This window comes from Oenanthe melanoleuca, chromosome 1 (assembly GCF_029582105.1).
Source record: "Oenanthe melanoleuca isolate GR-GAL-2019-014 chromosome 1, OMel1.0, whole genome shotgun sequence".
NCBI classification, from domain to species: domain Eukaryota; kingdom Metazoa; phylum Chordata; class Aves; order Passeriformes; family Muscicapidae; genus Oenanthe; species Oenanthe melanoleuca.
This window is the reverse complement of record NC_079333.1, coordinates 83,036,472-83,051,631: the sequence shown is the minus strand read 5'-3', so window position 1 is coordinate 83,051,631 and position 15,160 is coordinate 83,036,472. Positions and strand designations below refer to the sequence as shown.

Below are 15,160 nucleotides of genomic sequence, written 5' to 3'. Positions count from 1 at the left end.
GACTGCTAATTCTAAGTGTGGTCTTATTTTTCACAGGAATGAAGGCTTTTCCACAGCTTCACACAGGATATTTTTAAAGCCTTCTGCTACTCCGACCCAGCCAGAGAGATAATCGTCTGTTCTCTCCAGAGTACCATTAAACCTTATGGAAAAAACACATTTGGGGTTGCAAAGGGCTGGGAGGAGACAGAGGGGCACATTTCCACTTTCCTGCAGTCCCCAGACCTTTCCAACCACACAAGGACCCACTGGGTCAACCTTCACCTGTGTCTCAACCTACATCAATCTTTGGCACTTTAGCTCCTTTTAACTTTGTATTACATGACCTATCTCCTGCACCTCTGACAACTCTGTGTTGAATCAGGGCTTGAAACATCGCACTGCAATGTGTGTTTAGCATTCCTTTTTTCCAGATATTTCAGTTCCTTATGGTCAGTAATTAATGCTCCTTTTGCAAATCTCTCACTGGAATGAGAAAATAGTTTTCCCTAACACTTTTCTGAGATAAATAATTTTTTCCTTTTCTCAGCAAGTGTTTGACTGCTTTATCTAAGGAGGATCTAGGATGAATGCAACATGGCATGGAATACCTCCAAGCCCACATGTCTCTCAAATCAAGGATAAGATAATCCTGCAGAATTAGTTTTTCTCATATTAAAGCATGCTAACCATTTGTTTTGAAATACAACTACTTCTTTGTAAATAACTTAAAATGTGCCAGTCAAATACCAGCAGCTAGACTCTCCTCTAGCATTTTAAATTAGAGCAAGAGACCAGACCTATGTGTCTCCCTCCATCCTCATCTTAAAAATTGCCAAGGCAGAGCAAATGTGTAACACAGACAACAGCAGCATTGATTTATGCAAGAGCCAGTGCTCATTTCCTTTAACATAAAGCCCTTCAGAACTTCATTTATGATTAAGCAATTGAACAAACATACTGTGTAGTGGTATGGGTAGGAGGCAATTTGTTTTACAAAGAAGCATAGGAAAACCATCCCAGATTTACTTAGTGAAGCAAAACAAATGCCAATTCAAAAAGCACTTAAACTGTACCAACTGGAAATTAAATATTAAGAGTAATTAGTTAAAGTTTTTATTTTAGAACAACTGGTAAGCTGCATTCCTCTTCCTGAAAATCTTCTGCAGCACCACCTGTGAGCACTGCACAGGGCACAGCCACACAGAGTGACAGAGCTGCTTGATCTAGACAGACTGCAGGGATAACACAAGATTAGAGCACAGCACAGCACAGCAGTCCTGACTGCTGCCTGAGCCAACCAACAGCTCTTTCTCCATGGACTTGGTCAGGAGGAGAAAAAGGCAGCTGCAAGCATATTTAGAAAAGCCCATTCTGTATGCTACTACACTAGCTCAGCCTCAGGTCTTGTGGACACTTTCACAGCTTCTGCAGTAGGTAAGGTCACTGCCTCCTCTATTGGCTTCTCATGACTAGAAATTGCAATTTTCTGCAAGGCTTCTGCTACAATACAGTACAACTCACACCAAGTTAAATGATGTGAAGCAGACATCTATCTGCTCCTACGCACTCTCCAAGTGATGACATGGCTAATGGGATTGATCAGAAACAGCTTCTTGCAGAACCTCAAGCTAGGCCACATCTCTGTAAAACTGTTTCTGTGTGGGGCACAGTATTTTCCTTACCCGGAGAATCTCTCTGGAGATATATGCTATCCAGTCCTCTTTCAGGGTATTCCCTTTTGTGTTCTTCACAAGGTCTGTGATAGAGCCAGCTCCACAAAACTCCATAACAAGCTGCAAAACAAATACCAGTGTACAACCAACACTGAACACAGATCTTAGCTGTTTAGCAAAGCAAAATAATCAGGTTACAGCATTGATTTGGGAAACTCTTATGAAGCAGAGAATATATTTTACATCTCTGCCTGGAAAATGGATTCAACCAAATGTCTTCAATGTGTGTCAGACATATATGGAATGTGTCTCACATTAGTTACCACATTTTCAAGGACTGATTTAATCACTGTAACTTAATGCTGGGAATCTGGATTTGCTCAGCTATGCAAAATGCATTAGCAGTAAGAACACATCCAATGCTGAAGGAATCAAATGGATCACATCACTACAACACTTCTTATCCTTTAACTTCTTTTTATTTACAGAAGAACAGACGCCCTGCCATTTCAACCCCAAACTTCAGTCCTCTAGAGGGTGTAGATGAGGTGGGATAAAAAAAATGTACAATCTCAAGTGCAGCTTTCTTTTTACAGTCACATATTCTTACTGCTCAGCTCAGCTGCCTTGTTCCTATGGAACACGTTACTATCCAACTGGGAAACAGGGGAAAAAAAGTTACTTAAAAAACAAATCCACTGCTTACACCAAATCTTGGTTCAGACATCCCCTTAAGGATATATGATTAGCCTCTGTGATTCACTTATCTAGCAGTTCAGGCAATCACCAAACTCCTTTAGTTCATCTTCCCATAAAGTGGTATTGCTCTCATCATCAATCTATATCCAATAGGGAAAGACTTAGGAACATGTTTGAAAAACATCTGCTTACCCACAGTTGGTCATCATGTCCTGGAGGACTTTTCTTAATGAAAGCACCATAATAAGTTGCAATATTTCTATGATGAGAATATTTCTTAAGCATATTAATCTCCAGTTTGATTTCTTCTTCTTCATCCTTTGGAAAAAAAATAAAACAAATCCAAATATGTTTAATATATCACAGGCATTACTGATTTATTCTTCACCTTCACACAAGTAGATTTTTTTCCTAAACTTCAATTCATACCAACATCATGCTCAGTAAACCCCTCTGATGTTCATGCCATCAAAATCCTGTCTATTGAGTTGGTCTAAAACAAGTCTTTCTCAAGTTTTCAGTAGTGTAAAAAAGCAAATAAAAGATGCAATGGATTTGATCCAGTGATGGAACATGACATAATCTGTTTCAAAAGCTTGTAATACCTTTAGCAAATCCATAGCTGGCAGGCTGAGAATTTATGACAGAGGAGTTTTATTTCCACCTTCCTCATTTTTCCTCCTTCAATTCTGGAAATTTCAACCAGCTCTATTTAAATGCCATACAGTGGCTTTGTGAAACCCGCTAGCAAAGCAGGTTCTCATCTTGATGCCAGCATGGGACTAGCACAGGAAAACAGAGGTGGAGATCAGGAATTCCCCTTTTTGCAAGAAAAAGGCTTTTGCCTCGTGCACAAGCTTCCTTCTCCTCCTCCATCTGCCTCTGTGGAGGAAGAGCAAGTGCATCAGGAAGAACGGGCAAGGAGCCCAGGCAGTAAACAGGATGCTGAGACACAAAGGCAGAGGAAGGATTTCCCCTGGCTCCCCCCTCTTCAGAAAGGTGCCAAGCAAAGAGCAGCTCAGGTGAAGGGAGGTCATCCCTGCCAAGAGCTGAAATGGGTAACATAATGAAACCACTCCTTAAAACACCCACAACCTGCTTTTGAAGTGATAGCAGGACATGTTGCATGGAAGGATCCACACACGCTTTGAGGTGTTGTCTGAGCAGGCAGCCAGCAGACACAGAAGAAGGAGCAGACACCAACCCACCCCTAACTCTCTCTTCCCATACCTAGGAAGTCTTTTTCAAGCACCTATCAAGGCAACAAATTAAAAGGCAGATGGATATCCCCTTCTGCTCCACAATTTTATATCCGTAGATATCCACGCAGAAAAACCTTAAATTGATTCCAGGAAGAACCCAAAACTTCTCCCTACAGCTGCTGGCTGATGGGAATGGTAGCACATATTCTGATTATCCTGTGATGCCAAAGCTGATTACATGATAAAATTTTAAGCCTTAAACTTCCTTGCAATTTGTACCACGCTAGCAATCAAATATCCTATGCATGACATAGGCAGATGTTAATACTAGCTACATGTTAACTGTTTATACACACTGGTACACCCAGCTTGAATAAAAGACACCACTCTCTGCTACAAAGCTAACAACTATTTCAAATACTCTAACAGTGGGATGCAAGGCTTACTTGTAAATTATTATGACAGAATTCCCAGAATTCTAGGGATAAACTATTCTTATATCTTCTCAGAATGCATCTTTAAACTAAAATACTGTGTATTTCTGGAACACTGAACAAAACAGTAAAAGAATCTTGTAAATCAAAGTTCCCAGTGAACAGCAGCCCTGGGAGAAAGCGTTGTCAGAAAAGCTTTTTGAGCCAAAAGCCAACTTGGTGCTTCCTCAGCTGCTTCTGTTGTCCTTGCTGTTGAATGACTTTTTTATTTATCCAGACTATATGCAAAAAGGGGAAAAAAAAAAAAAAAAAAAAAAAGAGAGGAGGAATACATGCTTATATTACGCCAAACCTCTGAACTGTGCATTTATGCAAAAAATAAATAAAAAAAAAAAAAGAACAGGAGCATTGTTAAACTTGATGCTTTGGGACTTAATTGCTGGTAGGTTAATATGTATAATTGGATTCATCTGCTATTTTGAACTGACTTTTTAGATAAAAATTACTTCCTACCCTCAGCACATGAACACAATAGATTTTACAATACAATGGGCAGGATATCCTAAAGGTTGTTTGTGTTTATTTATTGTAACAGCAGCCAAAATGACAATACTTAAACAGGATCTATTTCTGAAAAATGAAATAATAAAAATCCCAGCTCCCTACCCTCCAAAATAAAAAATCCTGAAGAACAAACAACAGAAAAGGCACACACAGAGCCAGCAGACTGAGTCTGTGTCACAGCACCTGCTCAAAGGCTCAAGGGTATTACAGAATCTCCCTGCAGCAATATCTCCCCAAATATCTCCCTGAACTACAATTAACAATGGTCCTACATTCACATTTCAGCTGCCTTTGAGCACTTGTCCACAACACAAATAGCACCTCACCTACAGTTCAATCCAGTCTACAATAATAAGTGGATTCAGTAATTTTTGCCAGGCTTTGGAAGACTCCACTTACTTAGAGTGGATCGATAACTCCCTGGCAATGAGACCTGAAGACTTTGTGGCGACAGGAACTGTTATGAGGATTAATCAGCACAGAAAAGGCTGAAGCACCAGTGTGGTACAGCAATTGGTGGAAGACTTTAAAAAAAGGAAATTAAAAACAACAAGTTGGCCAGACCAAAACTGTTCTGTTCCAGATTCAGGAGCATTTTTTTTTTCCAGGGTACAGGTCATTTCATCCCAATATGGACATCTGAAAGAGGCCAAACAATGTGCACCCTACCGGTGTTTACTTCTCCCCACTAACTACAAAAGGAGGGTGAGGTCATTAGCAAAATGTAGACACCAATCTTGCAGATGTCTTGCATCAGGGTGAGATGATCCCACCCAAAAATCTCACCGGATAAGGCCATTTCCGCACAGATCTCCTTATGGACACACGTGCCTCAGGGAGGGCAGGTTGCAGCCTGCAGCAGTGATACCCCTGGGGAGACCAAGGTGCTTCAGAGGCTGTCCTGGGATTTGGACATGTGAGCCAGCCTCAGAGAAGGAAGGTCTGTCACCTCCTCCAGACACCACACGCACTGCACCACCAGAGGCAAGGGTATCACAAAAGCAGAAAATTAAAACTGATTGAGGCAAGAGAGTGTCATTCTCATAGAGTAATACAAAAGTACATCCTTTTTTCTTGAAGGAGAGAGGCAGCTGGTGAGCCCTTCCTAGTGATTTTATGCAGCTGGCATCAATTACCACTTTAAGCCATTATCTGTGAATACAAACTCCCATTGAAACCCTCTTTGTCTTCCCTCTGATCTAGCCGGTGGAAGTGTTTTATACTTATACATTCACTGTCTGTTTGTGACAGCATGTCTGATTACCAGTAATTTTTGCAGTAAGCTATACTTTTGCAAGACCCACGTGGTTAAATCAAGCTTGGAGCAGCTTTCCTTTCCCTTTTCATGTGTTTCCCTTCAGAGACTAAATGGACGTGCCAGCATCCCTAGGGGTTTCTAACTGCAACACTCTTTTACCAAAATAATCTTGCCTATAAGATTAAAACCTGCGCATGACTCCCACACAGAAATCCACCTATGTACATTCAGATAACTTCTAACCATTTGAATTAGCACACTAAAAATAAACCCAGGTGTGTTACCTCAGCCTACCACCCAGCAGCACCTGATCCGCTTGCTCACTGCTCCACCACAAAGCTCAGCATCCCTTGTTCTTCCATTCATCACTGCACACTAAATATCAGTGTGGGGCTTTCTGCATGCAGATGGCAAATCAATGACTCCTTTTTATTACTTCAGCATTTACAAAATTGTGATGATTTAAGTAGCTGAAGATTTAAGTATCTGACCGTGTTTGTCTCTGCAGAAACTAGCAGTCAAAAAAATGCTACTACTACAGATCCATGTAAGGAAGATTATCAGCTGTTTTCCAAAGGTAACACACCACTCCCTGCCTCATTACTGAATGAAAATGCTGCTTATTTACACAAATTTTTAGAAGATAAGGAATTCTGAAGCACGTTGCTGGACATTTTTGAGGGATGGAAAAGAAGATAAATAAGCTCTAGAAGTGTCAGAATCAGCAAGGATGTAACCAAAGGAAAAGAAAAATCACTTCAAGTCTGTCCCTAGACATCACTGTCTAGATACCTCAGGAGACCAAACACAACAGTCCTGACTTGTTCCAGCACTGAAACACAAATGAGACCCCTAAGAGAAGCTCTCTCTGAGAAGCACACCTAGAGGAGTAAGGGGGAAATAACACTGTTTCCCAAGCTCTATAGCTTAATGAAATTATTTCAGGAACTGAATTTTAAAATTAAAAAAAACCCAAGCCTCTTAAAGATAGAGCAAAGACATATCTCAGGGCATGTAAGTGGTGACTTTCCATCCAAACTCCCCCACCTGCAAGATCTGTCTGACCATTGGTCTTGGCTGGATATTTATTTTGCCAGCTCGAGGAAAAGAAACTCGGGAGAATTTCCAAAGGTTTTATTGTTTTATTTACCCTAATAAGGTGAGGAGAAATGTGAATGAGAAAACACAGTCCAGCAAAACGATGTTCTGTGATAAAGGAGAGAGCAAGTTTACTTATCCTACCAGATGATTTATACACTGCTCTAAATCAAAAGTGTGAAGCAGAATACAAATTGGTCCTTTCGCTAACTTTGCCTTCTGATTTAAGAAATAAGACAGTGACAAATCTCTGCTCTCCTCACACAAATGGCATCCAGTCATTTTAAGCTACTATCAAAGGTTTTTTAGAATTAATATCACTACCAAACAGTGGAAAGTCAAACACCAGCAAAACAGGATGGAGTGAGGGAAGCCTTCAATCTCTATTCCTTGGCTTTCCCAGTGCTGCTCACAAAGCTTTGCCTGCCTGTACCCATGGAACTGCCCTGCCTGGAGAATGGCAGCTGGCAACACTCTGCCTGGGGCTTCAGAGTAAGCCGAGTTCCTGAGCTCCAGTGGTAGCTTCTGGAATTCTGGAATCTTGAGATCACGGCAGATTTGGGATCTGTGTAAAGCAGCAGGCAGCAGCCTCAGCCCAGCACTGGGAGTGAAAAGGCACTGCTAACCTATGTTAAAAAAAAACCAAAACCCACTGCTAACCACCCCCAAGCAGTGGAGAGGAAACCAGTTTGCCTTCACAGGCATCAAAATGATAACAACTTTCCCTTTCTTTTATCATCTACCCCTGACACATTAACTGAAGAAAAACAGACGTCCAAAAGGAACCCCATTTATTTTCGTTTCCTCTCACTTTTCATTTCTGCCTTCCACTCCTATTAAAAATAAAAATAAAAATCCTAAAGGACACCAAAACCACAAACAAAAATTTTCCTGGATAAATCAAATCACAACACCAACTTTTGCAAACTACCATTCTGCTTGAGTGTCACAACCTCCCTCCTCTTTGCACTTCAGACGTGGCCAGCATCCATTTGGAGCAGAATCTGTCCAGGACAGGGAACGTCTGAATAGAGCCTCGCACAATAGGTGACCTTTTCTGCTGCTGGAATCCATAATATATGCACTCGTTAATAAAGTTCTCACACACGAGGGAGATGTTTTGGCAGGGAAAGTTGGGGCAGTACTGCACACAGCACAGGACTTGAACTGGGAGCTGTGGTGCTGCCTCCAAGCCGGGAAGGAGGCTGTAATTTCAGGAGGAACCAAACCACAAGAGAAACGATACTCCGAGTGGGTAAGTCCCTGCCAGTGACTGCCAAGGTAGCAAGTTTGTATAAAGCAGAGCAGCTTGCAGTGCATAGAGTGCAACGTGGAAAAACATGATCCTCTCCAACACCACAACCAAGTGTTGGAATTGGGAATATGACATCAAACAGTTCATAAGAAAAAGTATCAAACAAAGGCTTCTTGGGAGGGAAAGTCTAAACTGTTTTAAATATAAGACTTTAATCAAAAAGTGCAATAAACATTTAACAAGTCCTTATACAATCCCTCCTAAATCTTAACTTTCTTATTACATCCCATCCTTCTTGAGAGCTTTTTATATGCCTTTGAGCTTTGTCACCTCAAGCTAAAGACCTCATGTAAGTTTATTTCCCATCTGTCTCTCTCCTGTTTTACCTTCTCACTCCCAGCATTCTCTGTGCCTGTTTCACTTCTCATGCAAGGTCTCTTTTCCACGGACCCCTTACCCACATACTCTTCCCACCTTGGCATCAGCATCTGCCTGATTTCTCTGCACTGTCCTTCAAGTCCTTCCCAAACACAGACTCTTCCAAGGCCTTCAGACTGTACCCTCTTAAGAAAGGCATCCATCAAGCCACACATTTGGTGACACTGACGGAGCACCAGCCATCCAGCAAGCAGTGGCACGGGTGGTGAGCATCCCCCAGCACTGCTGGGAGGGAGCCTCAGCCTCTGCCCCCATCCACATGCACAGCCCACGCACAGAAAGGCCTTCATGGGCTTTACCATTTGGGAGCTTTCTGGAAGCAGGCATCCTGTCACTGTGAGCTGCCCACCAGCCTGCGAGCTGCTGCTGCTGCCGGCACAGAGCCATGCTGCCAGGAACAGAAAAGCAGCAACGCTGTGCAGGCTGTGAAGCTTTTCAGGGGTCAAAAAAGCCCCTTACTTTGGTGAGGACTGGCTGGCAGAACAGTGCTGTCCTTATGACCACACTCAGTTACCTTCAGTGGCAACATTTCATCAAGCAGGTGAGAAACACTTCCGAACACACACAGCACAGAAGCTGCTTTGTCTCCCCTTGGCACAACACCCTCCCTACTGCACGCTAAAGGCACTGTTTGAAACAAGAAAGCAAATGAGCCAGGCTGTTCACGACAGTGCCCTCGCTGAGGCTGCAGCCATAAAGCAAAGTTACATTAGCTGGACAAGGAGGCATGAGGAAGGACCGGCTCCTAGGCAGGGTCCCAGCAGTGCCCAAGGAGCCTGTGTAGCAGCATTGTGCAGGCGCAGGAGATGGAATCACGTGCAGGCAGGAAGGAGCCAAAAACCACGTGAAGACAATACTTGTCTGTTGTCTTTCCCCTAAACCACCTCCTCTGCCAGTCACTTCGACAACAGTATTTTCTTTCTTGCCTGATGTGCCTTCGGTGCCTTCACTGGTCACTGAATGAGCTGCTCTGAAGGCACAGAAACCACACACACCACTGCTGACCTCCCTCAGCAAAATCCCAGGATGCCATAGGCTTTTCCAGACAACCCAGAGAGAAACCTCCTAAGGGCAAATCCCTTCCTCTATTTCCAAGGCTAATTCCTTGATCCTAGTCCTGATTACTGAAAAGAGTTTCCTGCTCAGATTGCATGTTTGTCCCAGCTATACAATTCAACTGTCCATCCTCATCAAGCCTAAATTACTTACAAGTTACACAACAAGCCAGCCTTATACTGACATCTTCAGAGCTCTCATAAAAGAGGGAAGGACTAGTCCCCTACTTTCATCACTATTATTCACAATAAAAATGCCTGTTGCTATACAATTTCTACATCCAGTCTCAGGTTTCTTGTGATCAGAACAAGCCCTTCCTAGCTGATATTAAAATTAAGCCTGTGTGTGTTAAAGAAAGAAATCTCCTTTATGCAAAGCTCCAGGCTCAGATAATTAGAAGAGATGTAGACACTGGAGAGAAAACAGGCTGATGCACAATGCCAAAATGTTGCACAGGTTTTCTACCTCCAATCTCAGCATGCATTTGATGCCAAGGAAAGCAGCATCTCAGGGGGTGACAGAGCCCAGGATGGCATTTGCCCACTGCCTGGTCCCTGCTCTGCCCTGGGCAGTATGAAACTCCATCACTCCCAGCTGGAAGGCAGATCTCCTTCCCAAAGGGATCAACACATGAGTCCCTCCCTCCCTCCCCACATGTGCAGTCCAGACACTGCTGGGGCTCTAGTTTGGACCTGGGAGATGTAAAAGGCTCCCAAGTCCTGCAGGTTTCATGCAGCTGGAGAGATTCAACAAGAAACTGAAGTTCTGGCTTGAGACTTAGCTTTAAACTTAGAGGGAGGCAGAAGGCAAACATCTGAGAGAAGAAACAAAAGGTTGAAATGACTGAAAGCAGATTTCCTATGCACCAAATGCCACACAGACATTTTATTAGCAGAAATGTAAGCCAATAAAGTAAAATACATTAAAAATAGTGGTTCTGGCATAACACTAATGTTCTTCTAGTACATACATAGTGAAAACCCATAATTACACAAAGACACTAATTTCCTTACAGGACAGATTTACTCAATACACAGCCTCACACCCACACTGACCAACAAGTCTTGTAGATGAACAGGGAAGAGGAAATTTATTTACAATCCCTCTTTCACACAATGAAGGAAACCCAAATGCTACAAGACAAATAAAATATCCCAACCGTCTGGGATAACAAACACAAAAGCTATAACCATACACACCCAAATAGGAACAGAACAACTGAGAGGATGGAAAAGTAATCCCTCTTGGGCTTTCTTCAGGGCTGTTTCATACAGAATCTTTTATCAAAATGAGATGGGGCTGGAAAAGTAGTTTACAAGAGAAATTCAGCAATTCTATCACATGCCACCATTTCTTTCCTGAAGGGCCTGCCACTGCTCAGTACATGATATTATTTAGGCCAAAAGCAAACAGACAGATTTGCAAAGCAAAGGGGGCAGACTGGCAATGGTACTCCAAAATCAATCACACAATAAGAAATAAAATTTAAAAAAATAAATAAAAACAAAAAATTTCAAACCAAAACAAACAAAACCCACAAACAAACAAACAAAACCACCAGAAACAAAAACAGACCCAAAACACAGAGCAGCACAAACAAGTACCACCACAATTGCCAGCAGTGAGCAGCTGGTAGCCATGAAGTAAGTACCTCACAGTTCCAGGAGACACATTGCCACCAGTGACCTTTACCCATCTACATGACAAATACCATCTCAGGGGGACAGACCCATCCCTCACAGGCACCTTTCCCCCATGTTAAATTGCAGATCTCCAGGTCACTTACACTCCAGGCTTCAGTATAAACACTGTAAGCCTAAAATTAAGACAGAATGAACCCAGGCTTTGATCACTTTGGTCACATCAATGGTTAAAACAAGTAAATAACTGCTGGAAGACTGAAAGTTTTATTATGGTCTTGGTCTTCTGATCCCAAATCAACTAGTAGATGGAAGAACTTTGTAATATATTGCTAATCCCTCAGCTGTCCACATTCCCTAAGTCTTCTAATGCTTTAATTAAGGGAACTGTCCTCATTAAAATGCTGCGAGTGCAGCAATTTTTCCTTCCAAATATTTAAAACAGTCTGCAACACTAACAAAGCCCTGCATTTTGTCAGAAAATAAATACTAAGAAAAGTCCCAAACCTGAAATTACTGTGTTTTCTCTGCAGCCAACCAATCCACTTAATATAGAGTGCCATACACTTCACTAAGTCTGCTACTACGAAGAAATAGATTTAACACTTCTTTTGCAAAGTGGTCTACCATTGTCACCTGCCAGGTGAAACTACTTCCAACAGACAGCTGTCACATCCACAAACACAGAAGGTAAAACACTGGCTTAGGAACTTCTATGCTTAATGCCCATTTTTAGTGCAGCCAGTAACCTGTGCTCTGTTTCACACCCACAAAAGGAAAGCTCAAAATTCTGCACTGTGCTACAGCTTCCAAAAATCTTCTTGTAAGCAAGGATTGGTGTGAGATCATGATCTGACTTATTCAACATAAGGTTTCTTTTGTGAAGCAGCCAAAATATGTAAATTGCCCAGGAATAAAAGAAATCGTCCGATCTGTACATGTGTCTTACAAACACGATTGAATGACACAGTGTGAGAGCACAAGTCCTTACAAGTTTTAATTTCAGGTAATCTTTGCCTAAAGGTTAAACACTTTAGCTCCTCTGGTCCAATGTTAGTCACCACTCAGCCTCTCTGTCAGTAATCCACAGCCTCCCCCACTGCCTTATGCAGAGAAACTATTGCAAATCCAAAATGCCAAGTGCCAATAGGGAGGACCCAAGAGGTTCAAAGTCTCATTCCTCTCACCTGATGAGGGACAGAAGGAATCACAAAAACAGCTGCAACACCAGCCCACTGTGTGTTTGAGAAAGAGGGTGAATAAACCACTGTCTGCACAGACCATGGGTGGCTGGGATGAGGAGAAGGGAGGAGACTGGACCAAGCCCTACAGGTTTGTCAAAATCATTTTTCAAGATACTCCAAAAAATGTCTTTGATTTCTTACATCAACACTGCACACAAAGAATATGTAAAAAGCTGGGAGGAGGAGGCTCGCTCCTACTGCCTTTGTCACCACCTTCTCTTCCCTCTGTTTTGGTGAAAACTGCTCCTCATAACAGTGACAGAGCAAAAAAACAGTATCAGGTCAGTAGCTGTGACACCACAAGACCTGCACAGACCTACTGAAACCTGTTCAAGCCCTTAAACCATATGCTACTTCTTGGGAAGCAAAGGATAAACCCAAGCCCATGACAGATACTAGACCAGACCTGGGATTTCTGCTCCTCCCTGCTCTTCTTCATTCCCAAAACCTACAACGTAACAACATCTTTAAGGATGAAAAAAAATCACCATGCTAAGCCACTCTGAAGGAATAAACAGAAAATAAATAACTAGAAATGTGTATGCTGAGAGCAGCTTTCCTAAAGCAGACCTCTCCAACTTGCTTGTTCATGTATGAGATCCATGTTTATAACCCTAGGGGTTTTCAAAGCAAGAAGGAATATGGATATTATATTTTACCTCTAAAATACACTTCTGCTCAAAAAAACAGCTCTTCTAAAAATGGGAAATCCATTACCAAATGATTTACAACTGACTGACAAGATGATGATGTCTGTAATTATCAGGTCCAATCATTCAAATTACCATTTACCAGCAGACACACAAACTATTTGATTCACAGTTAACATTTTTTCTTCAGCAATTGCCAGGTCCTTTCTAAAACAGGAGGGGAGACAGACAACCTCTATCAGTAACAAATGCAGCTGCTGACGAGTGGAATTCAGGGATGTCTGAGAGGGGCGAATTTCCCTTCATGTCTGTGCCAAAACCTCCCGGAGGACAGATGACAACCAGGGCTGCAACCAAAAGGCTTTTCCTTTGTGTTCAGACAGGAACAGCTGTTACACAGGTACAAAGGTACAGCCACGTCTGGGCACGTGTGATAAGCGAGTTCTTTATAAAACTGGCTGCTGAGGTTTTGATTTTCCTTGGTAGATTAACGCTGACTTATGCACAGCATTAAAAACCGCCCTGCACTGCCAAAGCTCTATAAAGGCTGTGCACTTTAGTGTACAAGTTAAGTGCATTTGGCTCTATGCTACCATGTACAAAATCATTCTCATGCAGCTGCCAGCAGAAGGGAGCTATATTCTTGGACCAGATGTTTTTGTTGTCGGTGCTGCCAAGCACGCCTGGAAACCTCACAGCTGAGCAGTGCTGCAGGAGTGAATTAACAATGAACAGAGCCATAAGATGCTCATGTCCATGTATTGAATGGGGTGTCATGGTCCCCACTCTCCCTTACTCGTGTTCTCTGAGCAAGGAAGCTAGGCCATCTAATTATTTACCTGTCTGAGAAGAAAAGCCTTTCTGCCTCCATCAGGATAAATAAAATCAACAAATGCTTGCAAATATTACAACCCAGCTGCATTTACCCTTAGCTGGGAAGGTGACAAAGAGACCTTGATTAACAGCCAAGAAAACAGGACTGGAAAAAATATAAAACAGTCCTAATGCTACAGTACATGTTTGTTTTTGCTGCTGGGCTGTGAACAGGCAAGCATTTATTAAAAGGTATTTCACTTCAAAAATCAGAGCTGCTATGGCATCTCACTCTCCAGTTTAAAAACAAACAGCTCAGATCCCAGCACAAGTCTCTCCCTCTTGAGCTGAAACGTTGAGAGCAGGGGCCCTTTGCCCTGCTGCTCCCATGCTGAAAAGCAGGGGCTCCTGCCAGACCCTAACCTTCCAGCTGTGCCTTGCCTGTCACAACTGCACCACAACTAGCAGAGGGGACCTGCAGGAACCAAAATACTGAATGGTCAGACATCTGCTCAAAACTGCAGGTGTGCATGCACAGCAGGCAGTCCTAACAGAACAAGGGAGTCAGGCACCAGCACTCGGATGCTGACGAGAAGAAAATTAAGTTTACTCAGTCCAAAACTCTCCTGTGGCAGGTCCTACATCAACCACAAAGCCAGTAAGAGAAACCAGAGAGGCCAGGCCACCTCATCCAGAAAGAAAAAGCCCTGCAATAGTCTGGGAAGAGGTGGTAGAACATCCACCACCCCATCCAGACTGCTGCAAGCCTCCCTGGGCAGCAATGGGTAACACTGCTTCCTCAGGCTTGTGGTCAGGGGCTCACTTTGGTTCTTCTACTCACTGGGCACATGTTCAGACAGGAAGGTAACACAGAAAGGGTGTGCATGTGTGTGTCTGGGTGTGTGTTACAAGCCTGCTGTGAGCTGCTCTGGAGGCTCTTTTCTCAAGCAGGCAGTTCAGACAGGCACAACCCCCTGTTAAAAAGTGAAACTCAGCAACCTGACTGTAGAATAAATGCAGGCATAACATGTTTTACTGAAATCCCCCAATATATAATATAATCTGATCTCCCTCAGAAAAAGTATTGGTTTGGTTTCCCCAGTCTGCACCACATTTCCTGTGCCAAGCATGGCCCCAGCCAGCATCTGCATGGG

At 42.8% G+C, this 15,160-nt stretch overlaps 1 protein-coding gene across 9 annotated transcripts in view; it reads right to left on the bottom strand.

Moving 5' to 3' along the window:
• MAP4K4 (mitogen-activated protein kinase kinase kinase kinase 4) overlaps positions 1-15,160 on the bottom strand; it is a 164,379-nt gene that overhangs the window by 55,303 nt on the left and 93,916 nt on the right. For all 9 annotated transcript variants that reach the window (XM_056485690.1, XM_056485705.1, XM_056485746.1 and 6 more), the window contains exons 4-5: positions 2,547-2,672; positions 1,665-1,775 (exon numbers count right to left, since the gene is read on the bottom strand). In XM_056485690.1, coding sequence (XP_056341665.1) covers positions 1,665-1,775; positions 2,547-2,672 — 237 coding nt within the window. The remainder of the gene's footprint in view (positions 1-1,664; positions 1,776-2,546; positions 2,673-15,160) is intronic.